The sequence below is a fragment of the Oryctolagus cuniculus genome, chromosome 3 (genome assembly GCF_964237555.1).
Source record: "Oryctolagus cuniculus chromosome 3, mOryCun1.1, whole genome shotgun sequence".
Taxonomy (NCBI): domain Eukaryota; kingdom Metazoa; phylum Chordata; class Mammalia; order Lagomorpha; family Leporidae; genus Oryctolagus; species Oryctolagus cuniculus.
Window position 1 is genome coordinate 141104081 of NC_091434.1, and position 23884 is coordinate 141127964.

The following is a 23884-nucleotide window of genomic DNA, read 5'->3' on the forward strand; positions in this document are numbered from 1 at the left end:
AAATTTTTAGAAAAAATTTGATTATTCCTTGAGTATTTTCATATGGTATAACATTTGATCCAAAAGATCTTTCTGTCCAGTCTACACCTTTTGTTTTAAAAAGTTAACTCAGTTCAACAAGTTTGAGCATGAGCATGCATATATATATATATATATATATATATATATATATATGGCACTGAGCACTGTGCCTATGCACTTTTAGAGAAATGCCTAATGCTGTTGCTGCCACAGAGTTCAGGAACAGTTATGCTGAAAAGAAAAGGGTTCTGGGAAAGATGAAAGGCCATAGTAAATGCTATTGGCTGGACAAGAAGTGCCCTCATTTGAGTGGTTAGGGGCAGGACGGAGGGCTCAGTGAGGAAGGAGTGTTAAAGTGAAGGCTGGGGACCAGGAACTACACAACTCTGAAGCGGGGGCCAGCACTGTGCACAGGGGGTTACGCCTCGGCCTTCCATGCTGGCATCCCATCTGAGTGCTGCTTCAAGTCCTGGCTGCTCCATTTCCCATCCAGCTCCCTGCTGATGTGTTTGGGAAAACAACAGAAGATGGGCCAAGTGCTTGGTCCCCTGTACCCATGTAGGAGACCCCGTTGGAGCTCCTGGCTTTGGCCTGGCTCAGCCCCAGTCATTGTGACCATTTGAGGAGTGAACCAGCAGATGGAAAAGCTCTTGCTCTAACATTCAAATAAACAAACTTAAACTACAGAGAACTGGGAAATGAAGTTGATTAGGAAGAATGAAGTCAAAGTAAGGAAGTGTTTAATACCCTCAAGACCCATCTGTGTTACTGCAGATCTCTCAGTCAGAGGGTTCAGCACTGTACTGTACTGGCATTTGTGGGCAGGATGCATCAGCTTACATGTAGTGACTAGTCAGGAGTGGTGACTAAGGCCCTGGACCATGAAAGTGATGGTGGAATCAGGGAACACTCACAGTTGGTATCACAGGGACCCAGTGATTGTTTCTAGGGTCCGAAGGGGAGAAATGTCAGATGCTGCCTGGGTAGCAGCTGAATGAAACCTCAAGTAGAGGAAGTATTGTGCATATTTGAAGTAGACTACACGTAACAGTGGAAGGGATAGAATTTGAAGGTAAAACAGATTTTTCTGTACCTTTTCCTTCCTGTAAAGAATAAATGAGATGATCTACTGTGAAAGGCCTAGAGCTTGCAGGTTTGAAATGGCCTTGAGTGAATGACCTAGTGACAACAGACTTCCCAAGTAGTGTCCAGGGCAACTGGAAGTCACAGGACACAAGTACAGGACAGGGCAGGCCATGGGTGGTTCTTGTTCCTGGAACAAACTGGAAGCTAGATTAGAAAGCTGATGCTAGTTTGGGGGCTTGGCATGAGAGGTTGCTGGGGTCAGAATGAAGGCTACACAGAGTCAGAAAGGGACTATCAGGTAGCAAGATGCTTAAGTTTCTGACTTACCTATGATATTTTGTGTAGATAGAAGAAATAAATGAGCAAATTAGAAAAGAGAAGGAGGAAGCTGAGGCTCGTATGCGGCAAGCATCTAAGAATGCAGAGAAGTCAACTGGTGGAGGTGGAAGTGGCAGTAAAAATTGGTCTGAAGACGATCTGCAGTTACTAATTAAAGCTGTGAATCTCTTCCCTGCTGGAACAAATTCAAGGTACTAGTTTGACACCTTTTCCTGAACACATGCGGGTTACAGCAGGAACTTCAGAGATGGGCTTTCCACTAGATCCTGTGCCATAGAAGTGTGGAAAGCACAGGTACACTTCACACTGGCCAGTCCTGTACAGTGTATTACTGCAAGATGCTGCATCGGGTTCTGGGGCGAGTACAGACCACCACCACATGGGAGCCGCACTGTCCTGTTGGCTGGTGCTGGGCTTCATGTTCTCTGGCGCCCTTTCACAGCCTTGCTGATACGTTTCACTCCAGCTGAAGCCTCAAAGTCTGGGTGTGGAACTCAGAAAAGCTTTGGAGGTCAGCCTCCCTCATTCTATAGATGAGGAAAGTAAGGTTCAATTTTCAGAATGAATTCTCAGAAAATACTAGGATGCTCTAAAAAAGTCTGTGGAAAGTGGAATTAAAGAATTCATTTATTTTGGTGCAAAACCATTTGGAAGTCCACACATATAAAGGGTCTTCAAGTAGTTCATGGAAAACTGAATGGTTTTCAAAATCCTTTTGCACTGAAGTAAACTAACCTTTTCATCCTGTTTTCCCCCTGAATTTTCAAGTGTCTTCATAGGCATTACAGTGGCAGTAATGCATGTATGGTTTTATTTCTGTTGATTTGTACAGACTCTGTAAGGTTTTGTATGAACTTAAAACCAGAATTATAGTTGGTTTAAACATATGAAAAGCAAAAATTATAGTCCAGGAATAGTAATTTAGGGAAGTAGCATAATTAGACCACCAATTTGGAGCGCGTACCATTCTCTTCTGCAGTAGAAATGTAACGACTTGGTTTTCCTTAGTACTATTACATGATTATGTCCATTGCTCTAGATGGGAAGTTATTGCTAATTACATGAACATACATTCTTCTTCTGGAGTCAAAAGAACTGCCAAAGATGTTATTGGCAAGGCAAAGAGTCTCCAAAAACTTGGTGAGTTAGTTTTCAGAAATCACTTCTCTTAAACACATATTTTTTTAAGTGACCTATGCAATTACTGAAAGAGTAAATGAGATAATCTGTTCTGCATTGAATTCTTTTTCATTTCCCAGACCCTCATCAAAAAGATGACATAAACAAAAAGGCGTTTGATAAGTTCAAAAAAGAACATGGAGTGGTGCCTCAAGCAGACAATGCAACACCTTCCGAACGATTTGAAGGTAACGAAGTTTTGCTTCTCTGGAAGTAGAAAGATAGCTGTGTATCCAGGCAAGCATTTTCCAGACGGTCACAGCTTTACTCCTACTAACCATTACTAACTGAGAATTAATAGTGCTTTCATTTCAGGTGCCATGGGAGGGGGTACCTGGGTTTATTTTAGTCCTAGGTTTTACAAATCGGAGTTAGAACGGCATGTTTGGTGAAATGTTTACATTTGATGTGACTGACTAGATTGCACAGGGATCCTTTCTACTCTATTTCACAGTAACGTTTAAACCTGTTAGAGTGTTCACATTGTCTTGAGTATCCTAGACAGCCTGGCTACAAGTCAAGACCCATAACTGAGCCATGAAATCAGTTTTGTGGTTTATGAATGGGAAACATCACCAAGCATTATACCTATAACATAAATGTCTATTACTTGTGAAACTTGTTTGTGTGCATTTTGGGATGTGATGTATATTTTTCTTACTACGACAAAGTTTGAAGAAAGATCTTTCACTTAATCTTTTTAAAAAAAGGAAAACAGTAATTATATTTATTTGAAAGTCAGAAAATTAGAGGGAGGGAAGTCTTCCACCCGCTGATTCACTCCCCAATTGGCCACAATGGCTGGAGCTGAGCGGATCTGAAGCCAGGAGCTTCTTTTGGGTCTTCCCACGCAGGTGCAGGATTCCAAGGACTTGGGCCATCTTCTGCTTTCGCAAGCTATAGCAGAGAGCTGGATCAGAAGTGGAGCAGCCGGGACTCGAACCGGCATTGATATGGGATGCTGGCACTGCAGGTGGTGACTTTACCTGCTATGCCACAGTGCCTGCCCCAATGTTTTCCTTCCTTAAACTAATTTCCGGTGTACTTTCTAGATCAGGTCCAAAGATGTTTTTGGATTAAAAGCTAACTACACGATAAGCTGTCCCTGTTTTATAACAGACCCAGCTTTATCTTTCCTGGTCTGGTTTACAATACCCAAATTTCAGGTAGAAGTTATAGAACGATAATTTTCTATAGAGCATAAAAATCATTCTGCCATTGCAAAATGTTTGAGTGAGGCAACAAAGTACAAGTTTCTGAACACCTGGAAGGCATTTCTCAAGAGGCTTGTTCCTTTATCTCCTCCACAAAATCCAACCTCAGCACACCTGGTGCCGTGGTGGAGACAGACCCTGATATTTGTGCCCACAGCCCATCATCTGACATCACTGACAGTGATGCTGCTGGCTGTGGCTTCCCTCTTTTGCAGGTTTAATGGGAAAGCACCTGCCTGTTAAATTATACCACTGAACAGGAGGCTGCCGCTATGTTTTGAACAGTGGCTTCTCATAGGAATTGTGCAAAATGATGTTGTGAAGTAACTGAAGAACAGGCAAAATAGTTGTATGTAACTTTCATCTTTTTTCTGAGAAGAAATGAAGTAGAGCTATGGTACTGGGGGCTTTAGATCAGTAACAGGGCTAGAATTAAAATCTGCCTCAGGAAAGCTTTCAGTCTGCCTTCAAATACAGATCCAAGTCCCCTGGCTTGTCTTGAGGAGGTGGTACTTTTCTTTCTTGGGAAGTAATCATATATGCTATGGCTGTTACGTTTTTATTACATGGTCTGAAATAATAAATCAGTCTGTGAATTTAGAATAACCAAATCAGCTTTTTTCCACTTAACATTCATTTTACCTACAGTATGGGCTAAACCACATCCTTAAGAAATTGAGACTTTACAAAAACTTGGTTAAAAGAAGTACATTAACAGTTTCTAGAGGTGGTTAGCAGTGACTCCATGCAGTTTAGCATATTTATTGAAAAGAACATCAGACTAAAACCAGATCTCTAACTTCAGCTTGCCTCTTTAGCACTGAAACCTTGAGCACCTGGCTTAGTATTTCAAGGCTTGTTTTTTCCAGTGTTAAACAAAATTGGTTTTCAAGGGCCCATGCAGCAAAACGTTCAAACTGTGAGGCATGGCTGGCACCGCAGCTCACTAGGCTGATCCTCCGCCTGCGGCGCCGGCACCCCAGGTTGTAGTCCCGGTTGCCCCTCTTCCAGGCCAGCTCTCTGCTGCAGCCAGGGAGTGCAGTGGAGGATGGCCCAAGTGCTTGGGCCCTGCACCCGCATGGGAGACCAGGAGGAAGCACCTGGCTCCTGCCTTCGGATCAGCGCAGCAACCATTGGAGGGTGAACCAACGGTAAAAGGAAGACCTTTCTCTCTAACTCTGTCAAAAAAATAAAAAAAACAAAAACAAAAACTGAGGCAGCCCAATCCTGTAGGGAACCAGACTTACAGTTGTGTTTTTTTTTTTTTTTTTTTTTTTTTTTTTTGACAGGCAGAGTGGACAGTGAGAGAGAGAGACAGAGAGAAAGGTCTTCCTTTGCCATTGGTTCACCCTCCAATGGTTGCTGCGCTGATCCGAAGGCAGGAGCCAGGAGCCAGGTGCTTTTCCTGGTCTCCCATGGGGTGCAGGGCCCAAGCACCTGGGCCATCCTCCACTGCACTCCCTGGCCACAGCAGAGAGCTGGCCTGGAAGAGGGGCAACCGGGACAGAATCCGGTGCCCCAACCGGGACTAGAACCCGGTGTGCCGGCGCCGCTACGCTAGGCGGAGGATTAGCCTAGTGAGCCGCGGCGCCGGCTACAGTTGTGTTCTTAAACCCAACAGTCTAACTGAACTATACTTCTCGGATTCCTCTTCTAATCATATTTAAATGTATAGTATTAGGTTGCAAGAGACCAACAACAAAAAAACCTTTGAAATATTTAATGGTGGGGGGAATGTCTGCTACCTCAAGTTTTTCTCTATCTGTACTGCACATCCCTTCACTTAGCAAGCTACTTGTGTGCAAAAATTTCAAACAAATCAGGATAAGCGTTTTCAGATAAAAACTGTTGTTAAACAGGCCCATGCACAGATTTCACCCCATGGACGACGGAAGAACAGAAGCTTTTGGAGCAGGCTTTGAAGACATACCCAGTAAACACACCTGAGAGATGGGAGAAAATAGCAGAAGCGGTCCCTGGCAGGACAAAGAAGGACTGCATGAAGCGATATAAGGTTGATGACTGAGTTTATAGATTCCGTTATGATGTTGTAACACTGTTCTAGATAGCATTTTGATTATGTCTGTTAATTGGAAAGAGGTTACGGTCGCCTCTTCAATATCACAGTAGTATGGGGCCAAAGTTATTACAGAGAAATGCCTACCTGAGAAACTTTCTCGCCCTGGCAAATTAGTGAAATCAGTCTTTTCACTAGTATCTGAGTTCTTACGTATTCCACTCTGTTCTTAAAACCCCGCTTTCCTAATTTGTCGCCCTTTCTCCCTTCCTAGGAACTTGTCGAGATGGTAAAAGCGAAGAAAGCTGCTCAGGAGCAAGTGCTGAATGCAAGTCGAGCCAAGAAATGACTTAATGACAATCTTTGTGTGTGCATTTTTATAATAAAACTGAAAACACTGTACCAATTCTCTTTCTTAAAGCCATACTTACTTCAACACAATTTTTCAGATCAACCATCTGACAGAACAGCCTTCAGGGCGGTAACATGTTGTGAGAATTATTTTTGTCTTTAGGTATTGATAAAAATCTGTAGGTCTCTCTAGATATCGTTCCAGAGGTCTTGATTTAGGAGCATGTTAATCATGAAGCCAGCGCATGTTATGGCAAATCTGGTTAAAATCTGGTAGTTGCTCAATGGGACCTACAGATTGAAAAGACAGCAATTACAACTGCAAACAAAAGTGCTTAGCCAACTTTCTGCAAATGAGGAGAGGGGCCAGACTCACCAACAGCAGCAATAGCTGGACTCTTATCATAAATGTATCTGGTGCATACTTCTCGAACTGTCTCCGCATTCACAGCCTGAAAGAAGAGATTACCATTCCAAGCTTTTGTAGTAAGGACACATTTTGCAACGAACTCTTTAAGGCAAGATGTAGGATACACATGTTCAGTTTCTGAAATAAGCAGGAATGACTTACATCAATTCTTGCTTCAAGCTCAGGAATAGGAATTCTTCTATTATAGCATAGCATTTGCCTACCAATATCTTCACAAATTGGAGTTGAACCTGTTTCAAGAGAAGGAAAAAACTAAGCGGTGGACTACAGATGACCCATATGAAAATAAAACTTAAGGGTTGTAGCTCACCATCAAGCTGCAGCAACATGTTTGTTTTCAGAAGATTTTTGGCTCGTGCAACTTCACTTTCAGTGACACTTGTACAGAGTCGCATCCTAAAAACATTTGCAAGACTGGTATCACCAAATAGTTGGAAAGTAAATAGTACACAACATAAAAATGACTGCTTTTAGTAAAAAGTTAAATTACTAATCCCCATAAAAACACAAGCTAAAATACTATTTTCCTTGCAGAGGAAGGTTTGACAGGATATAAAATAGGCTGCCACCATTTTGAGAAATGCTGTAATCTCGACACTTCACCAGTTTCCATCTGGTAGGGCCTGGTAAACTAGGGGACAGGCCTGTGGGCCGTTCCATTCATTTCTCAAGAGAAAATGTTGAATCTAACTTAAAACAACTAGAAATTACATCTCAGTTGACTGGATTTAGCTTCCCAACAGTGATGGCTCAAGTAACTGGGGTCCTGTCATGCATGCAGAAGAGGTGGATGTAGTTCCCAGCTCCAGGCTTCAACTCCAGCCCTGCTGTTGCAGGCATTTCAGGAGTATGCCAATGGATGACAGCTCAATCTGTCTATGGAAGTTCTCTGTATCTGTCTCTGCCTCTCAGATAATCACTATAAAGTATGAAGAAACAGGCCTGAAATAATAATACTAGACAAGATTTAATTTACTCAAAGCTATTTTCTCACCATTCTTTTTGAACAACATGTAGCATGTCTGCAACTGTGCCTGGTTCACAAACCGTATAGAGTCCCCACAGTCCGGTATCCGTGTAAGAAGTGTTGAAGGACTGGAAGCTATGGCACAGGTTGCCATGACAGGTGAGCTGAGCCAGCTTGCTAGATAAATTCTGCAAGGGAAAAAGACGTCCAGGAGAATTGTAGGTCCATGTGTCCAAATTACCAGAAATGAGCTGTCTGTGTGGGAAACAGTGACTGCCCTGGCTGTAATAGTTAATGAGACTGAAGAGCTGGGCTTGGGGCAGTACTGTGGTGCAGGGGTTAAGCCCATGAGCATCGTGTGAGTGCCAGCTGCTCTGCTTCCAACCCAGCTCCCTGCTAATGCACCTGGAAAAGCAGTGGAAAATGGCCAAGTGTTTGAGCCCCTGCACCCACATGGGAGACTAAGATGGAGTTCAGGCTTCTGGCTTTGGCCTGGCTGTTGCAGCCATTTGGGCAGTGAACCAGTGAATAGATCGCGTTCCCTGTGTCTTCCTGTCAGCTCTGCTTTCCAAGTAAGTAAGATATTAAGATGAGTTAGGCTCATCTGGCCCAGTGTAACCCTGGACAAATTTATGACTAAATGCAGTTAAGTCCTTGTAATAAATGTAGTAGCCGTACTTCTAAAACAATACACTGCTGTATCAACCTATTTTGTAGGGCTCACTCTTGGCAACATATACCTAAATATTCAAAATAATACTGCATGTGGAATCTGAACTATGAAATGCATTTCTCTGAATACAGACAAATCTGTAATAAACTTATTATTTTGTATTTGACTTACAGAAGAGATAAAAATACAAATAATTCCCTTTATCCTTTAACTGTTAATCATTTTACTTTTTCACCTGTTTGAAAGTACATTCAAATGTCTCAGCTTCTATGTAGTATGCACTCATGAGAAAGAAAATTTTTCTTACGTCACCTCAGTACTATTAGGAATATTAACGTTAACATAGTTAATAAAATCAGTTTATAGTATGTATTAACTGTAGTAACTAGTACTACAGTATTAGCAACTACAGTTATTTCTTTTATTTTTTTTTTTTTGACAGGCAGAGTGGACAGTGAGAGAGAGAGAGAGAGAGAGAGACAGAAAGGTCTTCCTTTTGCCGTTGGTTCACCTTCCAATGGCTGCCGCGGCCGGCACACCGCACTGATCCGAAGGCAGGAGCCAGGTGCTTCCTCCTGGTCTCCCATGTGGGTGCAGGGCCCAAGCACTTGGGCCAACCTCCACTGCCCTTCTGGGCCATAGCAGAGAGCTGGCCTGGAAGAGGGGCAACCAGGACAGAATCCAGCGCCCTGACCGGAATTAGAACCTGGTGTGCTGGCACCGCAAGGCAGAGGATTAGCCTAGTGAGCCACGGCCCCAGCCGCAACTACAGTTATTTCAATAGTAACTCTTCTGTCCTCAAAATCTTACCAATTATTCCACTAATTTGTAGCAAAGAAAAAAGATGCAACAAGATTAGTTTGTATTTTCAAAGTCAAAATTCATAGTACAAAGTTCTACTTTGTGATAAGGGAGGTGGGGGTGGATAGTGGATTCTTACAAAGAATTTATATTTAGAAAAACATGCTAATCCCCATTTATGAAGGAAAGATCACATACCATCCCTCCTCCGAAAGAACGATCCCAGTTGCCAATCAGCGTGTTTGCAACCATGAGGCAGATTGTATCCGGATGTGCCCAACCAACAGCTTCCACAGCTATGGCAAGGTGTGCCAAAGGCATCTTGTCATCCCTCACACGAATCTAGTGAACATATAAACATCTCATTAAGATGACCATTACAGCACTGCTTACTAAGGAACGAACAGTCACATTAACTGCAGCGTTTAAACAGCTTATCATGACTAGTTTTTAACTAGCAGGCTTCATAAAACCTTTGTATGGTTTTATCTAGAAGAATTTCAAGAGTTAAGGAAAAATTACTTTCACCAAAAGATCTCAAAGTAAAATACAACAGCCAGCCATCAGATGGCTTACCTGGTCAAAAAAGATGGCATTTCACTGGTACAAATCCATCTTTTGGCACCTGAGTTTTTACAAACATACGAATGTTGGCATTGCAGATTTATTTTTGTACTACAGTTTTGAAGCTTCCAACTTAACACACCTCTTTCGAGGTACTACATCAAACATCTTTAAGTGGCAAAGTAAACCCTCCCTAGGGCTTAAAGCTGTTAACTGACAAGTGGCAGTTTCTCCGCAGCTTCTGGCTTTAACAGTTTCTACCCCTAGAAACGTATTGTGAGCAGAACTTAGAGAGTAAAACCTGATAGGAAAGTCAAAATTGGGGGCCTTTTTAATCCTACGATTACTTTTTTACCTTACTGCATACAAATGTGCATACTACCAAAGAAAAGCACAAAAAGACCAGGGCCGGCGCCGCGGCTCACTAGGCTAATCCTCCGCCTAGCGGCGCCGGCACACCGGGTTCTAGTCCCGGTCGGGGCGCCGGATTCTGTCCCGGTTGCCCCTCTTCCAGGCCAGCTCTCTGCTGTGGCCAGGGAGTGCAGTGGAGGATGGCCCAGGTGCTTGGGCCCTGCACCCCATGGGAGACCAGGAAAAGCACCTGGCTCCTGGCTCCTGCCATCGGATCAGCGCGGTGCGCCGGCCGCAGCGCGCCGGCCGCGGCGGCCATTGGAGGGTGAACCAACGGCAAAAAGGAAGACCTTTCTCTCTCTCTCTCTCTCTCACTGTCCACTCTGCCTGTCAAAAAAAAAAAAAAATAAAATAAATAAAAAAAAAAAATAAAAGAAAAGCACAAAAAGACCAAATTATAACACTGCTCTTAAAGTGTACCCTTCTGGTGCCGGCGCTGTGGCGCAGCAGTTAAGCCACTGCCTCCAATACCAGCATCCCATATGGGTGCCAGTTCGAGTCCCGGCTGTTCCACTTCCGATCTGGCTCTCTGTTATGGCCTGGGAAAGCCAGCAGAAGTTGGTCCAAGTACATGGTCCCTTGCACCCATGGGAGACCCAGAGGAAGCTCCTGGCTCCAGATCAGCTCAGCTTCTGGCAGCAGTTGTGGATATTTGGGGAGTGAACCAGCAGATGGGAGACCTTTCTGTCTCTCCCCCTCTGTAACTCTGCCTCTCAATAAAAATAAATCTTACCAAAAAAAAGAAATATGCATGCATGTGTGCTTGCTCTCACATGCATGTGCTTACAAATATATCTCAAAAGGGGATGGGCAGTGTAGTGGCATAGCAGGTGAAACCACTGCCTGCAATGCCAGTATCCCATATGGATGCCAATTCATATCCTGGCTATTCCACTTCCAATCCAGTTCCCTGTTAAGAACCTAGGAAGTGTGTGATCCTCTGCCGCCCATGTGGGAGAGCTGGATGAAGCTCCTGGGTTCAGCCTGGAGTGAACCAGCTGTTGAAAGATAACTCTCTGTAGCTTTTTCAAATATATATATATATATATATATAAATGCACATTTCATACACTCATTTATAAATAACACAAGACACCCAAAAGGTGAGGAAACTCTAGCCACAAGGCTTGCCCTACCTCACTTCCTGTGAATTTGCAAGGAGGCAGAGCTGGTACATCTCCTGTGTGTGTGCACAAAGAGTCACCAAAATGAAACTTCGCTAACTCAAGCAGTTCATCATGGGAAACACCTAAATTGAAGGAAAATATTTTCACATGTACCCAGCGGCAGGACAATCTGTTAAGACAACAAACTGCCAATACCTTGGTTCACAATCAACTGGTGGCACAAATGATACACATGAACTATGTACACTCAGTAAAAGCCATTTTAAGAGTAAGTTCACACCACACTTAATTTCTTTAGTGTTAATAAGGCCTAGGGTTGCACAGCTTTCTCATTCTGTAAAGCAGCTGACGGTTGTCATCAAGATACCAGTGTAGGGTATTGTCCCACAGCAGGTTAACCAAGTTAAGGAGCAGCTTGGGCCACCTGCATCCCATGTCCATGCCTGGGATTGAGTCCTGCCTCCAAACCTGCTTTCGATCCATCACACATCTTGAAAAGACAGCAGATGATACCTCAAGTACTGGGGTCCCTGCCTCCCATGTAGGAGACTAAGATGGAATTCCTAGCTCTTGACTTTGGCCAGGGCCAGATCGTGCATTAGCCTGCTGTGCCACAGCGCTGGCCCCTAACTCTGACTTTCAAATAAATCTTAAAAAAAAAAAAAAAAAAAAAAAAAAAAATCCATAAGCCAAAATAAAACTCACTGCCCATATGCCACACTGGCTGTTGAGGTCTCACATAACCAAGAATTTCTCATCATTTTCAAAATAGTTGCCAATGTGTAAGAACCAGGGAACATCAGACATTTTGAAAACACTGTTACTAAAGAGAGTCCCAGAGTGCACTGCTGCCTTACAAAGGTGATTGAACTGGAAGTCACCACAGTGACATATTTGAGAGAACCTGAATTTTCATTTTCTCCAATACCTCCACATACTCAGCTCAGCAGGCCATCCAAGTTGACTAGAATTTTAACTTATTATGAAGGTACTTTAAAAAGTTTGTGGAGAATGGAACTAAAAATGAGTTGATATTGGTACAAAAAACCTTCTAAATCCATGCAGTTTTTTAATACACCTTTTCAATGCACTTTCTCAAGAACCCTCACATATGTGGATTTCAAATTTTGTTATCCCAAAGGAAACATCTTTTAATTCCACCCCACTAACAGCTTGAAATATGAAAACTGCCAGCTCAGACAGAATCTACTGTGAATTTTCTTTTATTCGCTGTCTTCAAACATGTCCACGAGAAATCCGATGCAACGTCCATGTCTGGGTTCCCATGAAATGTTCCATGAAGGCTCCCTGTTTCCCCTTCCTAGTAATTCACAGATCTATTAAATGAATTAACAAATGAAAGGAACGAGCAAAATCATTTCATTCCTCACCAGGGACGAAGCGATTTCTCAAGAATGAAGGCTCTCCAGATTGTCAAGCTGCAGAACACTGAGTTCCAAGTGTAACTTCTCCCAGTTCCCTCATTCACCCCCGTCTTACAAGTAAGTGGCTGTACACTGACGTGGTGAATAGTTCATTAAGTTTTTCTATAAGTGAAACCCACTAAAAAGAAGACAGTCTTATTCCACTGTTCCACATTCCCTTTAGACAGAATATAGTTGGCTCTAAATAAAGCTTTTGCACATCTCCCCCAAAAGGATCAGAGTGACTCTGCATACCACTCAACACCTGCATCTAAAACATGCAGCAAATATTAAATTGACTAACCTCCAGCCGCAGCAAGCACTATTCTCGGGCCCTTATAATGGGTGGTGATATAATCCACCAAGTCCTTACGATTTATAGACCTGTAGATGGAGTAGATAAAGCAACTGTAAAAGGAAATTTTAAGCAGCACAGATCTTTATGTAATACACCTGAAATCAAAGACGACCTGAAAGGTATCCTAGAGTTAAATGAAGTCAGCAATAGAATATGGGGTAGGTGGGGGGCAAGCATCCAGCTCCGATACCACTTGGGACACCCGCATCCCACATCCGACTGCCTGGCTCTAGTCTCAGCTCCTCCATTTCTGAGCCAAGCCTGTGATGGCTCAAATACTTGGGTTCCTGCCATGTATGTGGGAGACCCAGATTGGGTTGTGGGCTGCTGGCTTCAGCTTGGCCCAGCCTCAGCTACTGTGGGCATATGCCAGCAGATGGAAGCTCTTTTTCTCTCTTTGTGTCTCTCCATGTCTCTCTGCCTTTCAAGTAAAGAGAAAATAATTTAAATAAAAAATTAAGAACAGGATGTAAGTACTGAAGAACTTCAGGCAGTGAGAATTTAGCCTAGTGCTAAGACACTGGAGTACCTGGGTTCAAGCCCCGGCTCCAACTCCCCAGTCCAGCTTCCTGCTAAGGCAGACCCTGGGAGGTGGCAGAGACAGCTCAAGTAATTGTGTCCCTGTCACCGAAGTGAGAGACCTAGATTGAATTTCCACCTCGTGACTTTGGCCTCAGCCCAGCCCTTGACATCACAGATATTTGGCAGTGAACCAGTAGAGGGAGGAGGAGGAGGAGGAGGAGGAGGAGGAGGAGGAGGAGGAGGCAGCAGAGGAGCGCTCGCTCTCACCCTGTGCTTCTCAAATAAAAAAATAATAAAAAGCTGTCAACATTCTTACAGCAAGGAAAAAGATTCAGCATGATTACATCTTTACTCCAGACGTACACCTGGGAATTAAGTGAAGTGGCGCTAACTACAATTTCACTGGGTCATCAGGGGCAAAAGTGACTTGGAAACATACTTTAGGAATGTTCCTTTTCACAACTCACAATTTTTCCCAGAAAACTGAATCTGAGAATTGCACCTACTTGATATTCTCAGTTGGTCCCAGAATTGTCCGACCGAGTGCAGTATTTTGATAAGCTGTGGCATGAAGATAATCAAAAACAACTTCCTGTAAATTAGTTTCCACTTCCTGCATCTCTCTGAGGATTACGCCACGCTCACGTTCAATCTCGGCTTCTCCCAATGTGCTGTTCTGTATTATATCAGCAAGGATTTCTACAGCTAATTGAAATAAAAACACACACACACACACACACTAAAAATCTTAACTCTCACTATTAAAATCTCTTTAAACATCAGACCCCATGATCCCATCCATCAATTCAATATGGACTAAATGAGTAATCTGGGGAGAAACTTTCCCATTCAGTGACCCTAAAGGACACCACTACGATGGAAAGGTCAAAGCCCTGTGGCATAAAGAGCTTGAAGAATCCTCGAGTCACCCTCGCTTTGCAATAGGCCCACCTACTACAAAAGTGCTAAGGAAACTGCACGTTAACATACAGTGCTCTGTATGAAACGCAAGGTTCCAGACTGTTATCTCTAACAGTCTGAGAACAGTCAGGTATGCACAGAGGGTTCAATCACCCAAGCACTTACTATTCAAGTGCCCACAGTAGTGAGGCTGCTTTACAAAGGAGTACAGAATGAATGCAAGCTAACATAAGCCCCCAATGACCCAGTAACGTAATTACGTCCTCTCCACACTACTGTGCAAAAAGCAAAAACTGAGGTGAAGGGTGTCTTATCAAACTATTAAGCAATTTTATCAGAAAAACCACATCCCTTCCCAAAAAATAAAAGTTTAAAGAATGAGTACATAACTGCGATCACAACCTAAATGCTATTAAACACAAAATAAAATCTAAAGATTTCATTTTCTTACTCAATCGTGACCTTTTGTTCTTTGTTTTAAGATCACTTAAGGAGCCTTATCTCAAAGTCACTTAAGTTCAAATACCAAGAACTTTAGAAAACAGACTTTAAGAGTAAGCTGGGACTGAGATGACCAGCAAAGAGGGGGAAAATCTATAAAAGCAGTAAAATCCTCTGTCTAGATGAGAGAACCAGAGTCCAAGAATGGTGAGGAAGAGCCTGCAGCCAGACAAGAGGACAAGATTAAGCAATGGGGTCAGGCACTGTGGCGCAGGGGGTCCAGCCTCACTGGGACACCGCATCCCTTAATGGAGTGCTGGTCTGAGTCCCAGCTACTCTGCTGTCAATCCAGTTTCCTGTTAATGCAATCTTAGGAGCCAGCAGATGATGGCAAATGGCTAAGTGCCTGCCACCTGCAAGGTAGCCCTGCGACACTGGCATTCCACATGAGGGCCACACAGAGGCCCTGGCTGTTAAGATTCTGATCCAGCTCCCAGCTAATACACCCGGGAAGGCAGCAGAAGATGGTCCCAGTCCTTGGGCCCCTGCGACCCACATGGGAGTGAACCAATGAATAGCATCTCTTTGTCTCTGCCTTTCAAACAGAAAAGGAAATGGGCCAGCACGATGGTATGGCTATGTGGCTTTCGTCTACCCTCCTGGTTGTGCGTTTGGGAAGGCAGCAGAGGATGGCCCAAGTACTTGGGTTCCCGCAACCCACGTGGGAGAACGGGATGGAGCTGCACGCTGCTGGCCTCCCCCTGGTCCCACCACGGCTGTTGCTTCCATCTGAAGAGTAAACAAGTGGACAGAAGATCTCTCTCTCTCACTCTGCCTTTCAAATAAATTTTTAAAAATACAAAATTTTAAAAAGCAGACATGTAAAACAGTACAAACATAGTAACTACAAAAAATGCTATACTATTCTGTCAAAATAACTATTTTAACAAAATATAAAAAAAAAAAATCTACTTGACTGTAAGTAAACATGTGCTTATTTTGCCCAGAACCAATAGTGTTTGTTACAAACAAGGAATGAAAATGATTTTGAAAGTTTTCCCACAGAGGTATGGGAAAGTGTTCCTCAAGTGTTAGGCCTGTAAGCACAAGTCTTTAGGCCTGTAAATATTTAACATCATTTGCCTTATGAGAAGAAAAAAAACTCAGCACAGCTGCCTTCTCACCAGAGTTTGATCTCCCCTTTTTCTTCCATATTTCTGGAGGTTACAGACATAATCAAAGTCATGCTAAATTATCTCTGAGCCCTGGAAGGTAAAGTCTGCATCACCCACAGTACAAGTAATAGCAGTACCTCTTGGCAAATCTTTGGAGAACGCTTTGGCATAATACACAGTCTGCTCCCTGGAGGTATAGGCATTGAGGTGTGCACCCATGTTTTCTATCTCGAGTTCCAGATCTAACTGGGATCTCTTTTTGGTGCCCTTGAAACAGAAGAAGAAAAACAAGTTACGACTCCTCTCTTCATCCTTCGTGCATTCTGAACCTCCAAACCAGGGGTTCGGAGGACATCTGCCAGCGTCAGCTTCTTGCAAGGACAAATCTGGTTCTGAAGTGCACAATGCAGAAGTGGCCTACGTTCAAACAACCCTCGTGCCCGGGGAAAACCCTCGTTTCAGCTTCCAGAGCCGAGATCAGTAATCATTTCAGATACTGTCCTAGAAAGCAAACACAACACACGCTCTGCTGCGAAAGCAGTTCTTCACTGTGAAAGGATGAACTCCCGCCGTTACGAAGTCTCAGAGAAGGCGAAACCTCCTGTCCAGTCCTACCACTTGCCTTGAAAGCCATGTGCTCCAGAAAGTGGGCTGTCCCGTTATTCTTCTCATTTTCGTATCGACTTCCAGCGTCAATCCACAGCCCAACCTTAACGCCAGCAAAACACAAGTAAGCAACAACAGCCTTCGTTATTTCTCTGGACGAGGGGAGGTTCCTTCCCTTTTCTGACAAATGCTTTCAGTTATTAACATTAAGGTTTTCTTACTTGACTGAACTGAGTTCAGTCCTATGATTTAAATGTTTACCATCCGGCTACTAATATCCACCACCAGTTTCAAGTAAGAACTTAGGTTCTCAGCCTAACTCATGACTACAGCCAATTAATAATGGTGGAATGAATAACACTGGAGGCTGTCAGAAAACTGAGCTCAAATCCTGGATCAAATCTTAGCTCTGTGACCTTGGACTAAACCAAGATTCTCAGAATCTGCTTCCTCCACTACAGACTATGTGGGTTGAGGCCTGCTACCAAGAACTGTTTCAACAATCAAGTAAGAAATACTACTTAATTATTTGTCAAACACCTGGCACCCAGGAGGCTGGCCCTCTTTCATTATTCTCAATACTGCTAGCAATAAACACCATACTAGGCTACAGGAACCAGATGCAGATCGTGAACCAGGGTTCTGAACTCAAGGGGCACCCGTCAAGCAAACCACCACCAGCCAACCGAACAGCTAAAGCTTCGACTCAGCAGTCTGCCCTCTCCCGAAGGAGGCGGCCCTCCGAGAAGGGAGCCTGGTCACGTACGGTGCACGTGGACAGCCCCGAGTCTTCCGAGGCCACTCGGAGTCCGTTTTCCAGACGCGTCACTCGGGTCTCGGGGACGTTGAGAACAACTTGCGGTGCAGCCTGTGTACTTCTCCACCTGCTCCCTCCAAAATGCGGGGGCTGGTCGGGGGTGGGACAGAGGAAGCAAAACATCTTTACTATTCTTATCTTAGAGGTCAGTTAGAAAACCAAACCTTGAGCCAGCACACATCAGAGTGCCTGGCTTCAACTCCCGCCTCCCCCCCCCCCCCCTCACTCCAGCCCTGGGAGACAAAACCAGACTTGGGCCCCTGCCACCTCCTTTCCCAGCTTCAGGATGGCCTGGTCCCGACCGCTGTGGGCAGGTGGAGAGTGAACCAGCGCTCTCGCTGCCTCTCGAAGACAAACATCCCACCTCCCCTCCCCCATCTACAGCCAAAGGGAGGCAACCTGGAGACACCCGCCCCAAACCAGCCACTCTCCCAAAGCCGGCAACCCGACGGGAAGATAAGCCGTGCCTAGCAATACGGAGAAACTGATACTATATTAATTATTATCCAGGAATGTCTCGGATTCGTTCCTGCGAAAACAAAGGTGGGCGGAGAGGGCAAAAAAAGAGAGAGAGAGAAAACTACCCACACACAACACAGGAAGGAAGGAGACTCGAGGTTTCCCTGTTCGCGAAAAGGGATGGGGAGCGGGAGCAGACAGGACACCAGGGCGGAGAAGGCATCCGCAGCCCCGGACTCCGAGCCTCGGGCTGCTGGCCTGGCTTTTCCTCTGCACACAGGTGAACGCCCCACACGCCCTCGGAGACGAGAAAAAGGCAATCGCACACTGAATTCTGCCTCCAGCTCCCCCGAGGCCCCGGGCACGCGCAGCCGAGCCCAGCAGGCCTGGCCCGACCCGCTGTGGGACCCTGTCCAGCCCAGCCGAGGGGAGCTCACCCGCCCCGCGGCATCCCGCACCAAGAGTTTCTCGGCGAACCCCCAGAGGCGCCGCCGCGCCGCGGGCAGAAGCACCCCTCGAGCCGCAGCCACCGCCGCCATGTCTGCTAGGGGCAAAGGGGAGGGTGTGCTTCCGGGGTCGTGACCCGAGGTCCAGACACAGCAGGCGGGCCCCACCTTGTGGCCATAGTGAGAACGCCACCCTTGGAAACCGCCGTGGAAGGCAAGCGGGCGGTTGATGCTTAACTGTTTCCACCAAATCGATTCCACGGAGCAGTCCGCAAACCCCTTATATATTCAAATATATATATTTGAAAGGCAGAGTGACACGGAGAAGGAAGCATGAGATCTTCCAACCACTGGTTCACTGCGCAAATGACCACAAGGGCCGGTGGGGCTGGGCCGGGTGGAAGCCATGAGCCAGGAAATCCATCCGGATCTCCCAAGGACTTGAACCTGCGCACGTCAGCAGGGACTTGGATTGAAAGCAGAGGATGTAGGACTTGAGCCCAGGCACTGCAATATGTGGTGTGTCCATATCTTCTCACAGTGCTGGGGAGATGGACACTGTACAGGCTTTGTCAGAATCCTGCTGGTGGGACTGGACGTGGTTGGTTTCTGAGTTCTTTCCCCTAATGAGTCTTGCCTACCTTAGAGCTTCACCTCACCATGGTCCCCTCTCTTTCATCTTCCTGTGCTCTCTTCCCACTATGAGGTCCATACTATTACTATGCTCATTTTACAGACGTGGAAACTGAGGTGCAATGACTTACTCAGGGTTCTGCTGTTCCAAGATGCCCCTCTGAAACACTTCGGCATTTGGTCCTAAGACGCGGCGCTGCCCAGTATTCTGGGCCATCCTCCCTCAGGACTTCTCTTCCTCCTGAGGATCTGCCCACCCAACTCGGGCTTTTTGAGCTCCAGACCCACTTAAACGTTGACTGCTGGACAACTGCCTTTGAATATCCCACGGACACCTCAATGTCAAATTCGCTGTCTTGTCCCTAAATCTCTCCCTGTGTTTCAATGCTCAACAGCCAATGGTACGCCCCTCCATTGACTCAGACACCCAAACCAAGAACTGGGGTGTCACCCTCAGCTCCTCCCTTTTCCCAGCACCCACATCTGCTTCATACACCCTTTCCAGACTCTCCCATCTGCCTGGGCTCCATTTTCCCACATCGCCATCTATGGGACCTTTTAGAGTATGACAGCCCGGTCCTAAAAAATCCTCCAGGAATTCCCCTTGGTCAGGCATGGCCAATAGAGAGCCCTTCAGGACTGATTCCCAGTTACCTTCTGCAACTCATCTGTCTCCTACCCGCTCTGCTATGGCTCAGAGGATCAGCACATTAGATCTATTGTCTTGTAAAGGACAGTGAAGGTCATGCTCTCACGTTTCTAAAACATGTGTGTGTGTTAACCATAAACAAACCATGCCTACATCCAAGAAGCACCTGGGAAAAGTGTAGCAAGAATTTGTGTACGACTTTGAATATAATCCACTTTATGAGTTTGTTATGGGTTGTTAACAGTCAATATCTTAGACCACAAAACCTACAGGAATTAAGTGTGCAGAATGAAACCCAAAAAAGTACTTAACTGTTACCAAAATGATCCTATACTCTCACCAGTACCTATCACTTTTTTTAAAGATTTATTTATTTGAAAGGTAGATTTACAGACAAAGATGGAGAGACAGAGAGAAAGGTCTTTCATCCACTGGTTCAGTCCACAATTGGCTGCAACAGCCGGGGCTGGGTCGATATGAAGCCAGGAGCCAGAAGCTTCTTCCTGGTCTCCCATGCGAGTGCAGGGGCCCAATTTCTTGGGCCATCTTCCACCACTTCCTCAGGCCATTAGCAAAGAGCTGGGTCAGAAGAGGGGCAGCCAGGACTTGAACCAACATCCATATGGGATGCCAGCACCACAAGAGGAAGCTTAGCCTACTATGCCACAGCACTGGCAAGTACCCACTACTGTTAGGCCCTCACATACCTGAATAAGATTTAGTGTTGTCCCCTAGGTCCATGCAATCATGTTTTGAAGACAGCATTGATAATTAACATACTTCACCTATGTCTTTTATATCTAGATAATTTTTTAAAGTTTTTTAATTCCATCAATAAATGAGAGAGAGATATACCTTCCAACTGCTGGTCTACTCTCCAAATGTCTGCAACAGCCAAAGCTGGGCCACACCAGTGCAGTCAGAAGCCAAGAGCCCAGAACCTAATCCAGGCCTCCCACGTGCTTGGCAAGAATCCATCCTAGGCTCTGCGTTAGCAGGAAGCTGGAATGCGAAACAGCTGGGACTTGAACCCAGACACTCTGATATGGATTGAGGGCATCCATACAATATCTTAACTGCTGCCTCAAAGCCCTGCCCCTAAGCGCACTTTTGTTTCCCTTCTGGTAAGGCACAGAGTTAAAGATTGGACATGAGAAGGGGGAGGACAGAACAAAGGAGAGAAAGCATCGTCTATGATAAGTTATTGGCAAAGGAGCTGAGAAGCTACCAGGAATCTGAATGTTTATAAGAACATCTGTAGTGATAATTTTTTACTGCTGGGGGGGGGGGGGGCTCCAATCGAAAAGGAAACAAAGTCGCTAAGCCTTCGCTGGACAAGGCCGCTAAGCCTTTGCTCGAGTTTGCCGCACTGCCGCATTCCAGTGACTCAGCGTTTCCAACAATCCAAGATGGCCCCCGGGGGAGGTACCTAGCCTGACAGGAGACTTCCGTATTTGTGGACAGTATGTGTTCTCGGCTGTGATTGGCCCTTGAGGGCGTGCCCGGCTCGTGTCCTACCTTACCTTTCAGCTGGTTGGCTCGGTTCCCTTGTGCCTTGGACAGACCCCTTTCTGTGTCTATAAAAGCTTTTCCCCCTCCCAATAAAGTCGAGAACCCGGCTGCGCCCTGGGCGTTGACTGATCTCCTGGCTCTGGTGTGGTTCCTTTGCCACCGACACTCATCATCCCGCTCAGCCCCCGAGCTCCCCAGGCTGGCCCTGAGGAGCTCTATCGGACCTGCTGCCCCGTGACAAGCAGCATACTGCAGAAGATTTTTTCTAAGGCTATTGCCTTGGGGCCAGCTCTGTGGCATAGTGAGTAAAACCCCCAACACTGGCATCCAATAAGCTCTGGTTCAAGACCCGGATGCTCTACTTCTGATCCAGTTCCCCACTGATGCACCTGGGAAAGTGGTGCAGGATGGTCTCTCTCTCACTTGCTCTCGCTCTCTCTGTAAATCTGCCTTTCAAATAAATATGCAAATAAGTAAATATTTATTTAAAAAAAAACTATTGCCTTGTTCAAAGGAAGGGTGGTGGATGGAGTTGACTAGAAAAAAGGGTATATAAATATGCACATATTAATTTAGGATATCAGAGAAGAGAGCAGAGCAAGAACTCTGAAGGTTCTCTCTGCCATAAAATAATTGAAAAAAAAAACTGGTGAAAATAATCATCAGAATCAACATTTTCTTTCTTTTTAAAGAGATATTTATTTAAAAGAATAAAAGAGAGGGAGAGTCAAAGAAAGAGCCCCCATCTGCTAATTTTTTCTCCAAATGGCTGCAACAGCCAGGGCTGGGTCAAGCCAAAGCCAAGGGTGAGGAATTCCATCCAGGTCTCCCACATGGGTGGCAGGGGTCCAAAGACTTGGACCAGGTGCATTAGCAGGGAGCTGGATGGGAGATGGAGCAGGTTGGACTCAAACCAGCATGCACAGGGGATGCCAGCGTCGCTATGTCATGATGCTCATCTCTTCAGAATCAACATTTTCAAAACTCTGGACATCCCCCCCCCCCCAAAAAAAAAAACTGAGCAATCTGGGGAGTATTTGTTCAACAAAAGCAGCTAAATTTGGGGCAAGCATTTAGCCTAGCGGCTAAGATGCCTGCATCCCACATTCAGTGTGTGAGTTCAGTTCCCAGCTCTGGCTCCCGACTCCAGCTTCCTGCCAATGCAAAGTGTAGGAGACACGGCCTGCCAGGGTCTGTGTTAGCAGGAAGCTGGAGTCAGGAGACAGTATATCAAACCCAAGCATTGCAATATGGAATTCCAGAGTCTTAACTGGTTGTCTTAAAAATTAGGTCAATCACCCACCCCATAAAAATGTGTTCAAACTTTATTAAGATATTTTTTATTTGAAAGGCAGAATTAGAAAAAAGAGAGGGAAACACAGAAAGATATCTACCATCCATTGGTTTACTCCCCTGAGTGACCACAAAGGCCAAGACTGGGCCAGGATGAAGCCAGGAGCCTGGAACTCCATCAGGTCTCCCGCATGGGTGTCAGGGGGCCAAGTACTTGGGCCTTCCACCACAGCTTTCCCAGGTGCATTATCAGGGAGCTGGGTCAGAAGCCGAGCAGCCAGGACATGAGCCTGTGCCCACATGAGATGCCAGCATCGCAGGCAGCCGCTTAACTCACTGTGCCCCAACACTGGCCCTCATGTGCTCCAACTTAAACAGTAGCTCTTGACCCCTAGCTTTGAAAGATAAAGGCATTTGCGACCTTACATTTCCTCTGACTTCATTTCTCCACCTCTTGATGTCGCATAGCCGTTGTTCGTATCTATAGAGTACAATGTAGTATTTCCATGCATGCATAAAATGTATAATATAAGATCAGGGTAACTGGCCTGTCAATGACCTCATCTATATGTCATTCCTTTCTTGGGAACATTCAAAATCCTCTCTTCTAGCTCTTTTGAACTATGAAATTAATCATCACCAACCATAGTTATCCTACTGTGATTAGAAGATTAGAAGTTCTTCCTTCATACTTTCTAAATTTATATTTATTAAAAAAGCATTTTTAAAAAATTTTTTGACAGGCAGAGTGGACAGTGAGAGAGACAGACAGAGAGAAAGGTCTTCCTTTGCTGTTGGTTCACCCTCTAACGGCCGCCGCGGCTGGTGCACTGCTCTGATCCAATGGCAGGAGCCAGGTACTTATCCTGGTCTCCCATGGGGTGCAGGGCCCAAGCACTTGGGCCATCCTCCACTGCACTCCCTGGCCACAGCAGAGAGCTGGCCTGGAAGAGGGGCAACCGGGACAGAATCCGGCGCCCCGACCAGGACTAGAACCCGGTGTGCCGGCGCCGCAAGGCACAGGATTAGCCTAGTGAGCCGCGGCGCTGGCCTAAAAAGGGGTTTTTTAATAAAAAAGTTCTTCCTCCTATCCAACTGCACCCCTTGCCCCATTAACCATCCTCGTTTCTCCTCCCCCTACCCCACATCCTTCCTGGGTTCTGCTAACAACCATTCTATTCTCTACTTCTGTGAGGTCAACTTTTGAGCTTGCACATATCAGTGAGGATTTGCAGTGTTTGTCTTTCTGTACCTGACCTCTTTCACTTCACATCGTGTCCATGAACCCTATCCAAGCTGTTGCAAATGACAGAATTTCACTCTTCTCTATGGCTATTTTTATGGCTGTTCTATTTTTTTAAAAGATTTTATTTTATTTATTTGAGAGCTATAGTTACAGAAAGAGGGAGAGACAGAAAGGTCTTCCGTCTGCTGGTTCACTCCCCAGA

The 23884-nt window shown here is 45.3% G+C and overlaps 2 protein-coding genes across 14 annotated transcripts in view; one reads left to right on the top strand and one right to left on the bottom strand.

The window, feature by feature from the left end:
* Window positions 1–6258, top strand: part of DNAJC2 (DnaJ heat shock protein family (Hsp40) member C2) — a 30326-nt gene extending 24068 nt beyond the window's left edge. For all 8 annotated transcript variants that reach the window (XM_002712025.5, XM_070071185.1, XM_070071186.1 and 5 more), the window contains 5 exons: window positions 1453–1637; window positions 2486–2586; window positions 2706–2813; window positions 5699–5853; window positions 6131–6258. In XM_002712025.5, the coding sequence (XP_002712071.1) occupies window positions 1453–1637; window positions 2486–2586; window positions 2706–2813; window positions 5699–5853; window positions 6131–6205 (624 nt within the window). In that variant the 3' untranslated portion in view covers window positions 6206–6258. The remainder of the gene's footprint in view (window positions 1–1452; window positions 1638–2485; window positions 2587–2705; window positions 2814–5698; window positions 5854–6130) is intronic.
* PMPCB (peptidase, mitochondrial processing subunit beta) lies at window positions 3323–18498 on the bottom strand. 6 transcript variants are annotated; one of them, XR_011387389.1, is made up of 14 exons: window positions 18341–18498; window positions 17394–17534; window positions 16644–16730; window positions 16159–16288; window positions 13991–14189; window positions 12909–12988; window positions 11190–11302; window positions 9277–9420; window positions 7632–7792; window positions 6948–7033; window positions 6779–6867; window positions 6584–6659; window positions 6288–6498; window positions 3323–3522 (listed from the first exon to the last, which is right to left on the bottom strand). XR_011387389.1 is itself a non-coding variant. In XM_002712024.5 (13 exons), exons 1-13 carry the CDS (start codon window positions 18440–18442, stop codon window positions 6434–6436), a joined length of 1473 nt encoding a protein of 490 aa, XP_002712070.3. In that variant the 5' UTR covers window positions 18443–18498; the 3' UTR covers window positions 6219–6433. The 6 variants fall into 6 exon arrangements, 2 of the variants coding, with proteins under 2 accessions (XP_002712070.3, XP_051704817.1); XR_011387390.1 differs by having other exon boundaries at window positions 3323–3535; XR_011387391.1 differs by having other exon boundaries at window positions 18362–18458.
* Window positions 18499–23884: the final 5386 nt, after the last annotated feature.

Excerpts from the sequence above, each read along its gene's own strand:
- PMPCB (XM_002712024.5), bottom strand. The coding sequence starts at position 18,442 with ATGGCGGCGGTGGCTGCGGCTCGAGGGGTGCTTCTGCCCGCGGCGCGG. Across the intron at positions 6,660-6,778 it reads AGCTTGAAGCAAGAATTGAT|GCTGTGAATGCGGAGACAGT; the intron begins GTAAGTCATTCC and ends CTCTTCTTTCAG. Across the intron at positions 6,499-6,583 it reads TCCAGCTATTGCTGCTGTTG|GTCCCATTGAGCAACTACCA; the intron begins GTGAGTCTGGCC and ends TTCAATCTGTAG.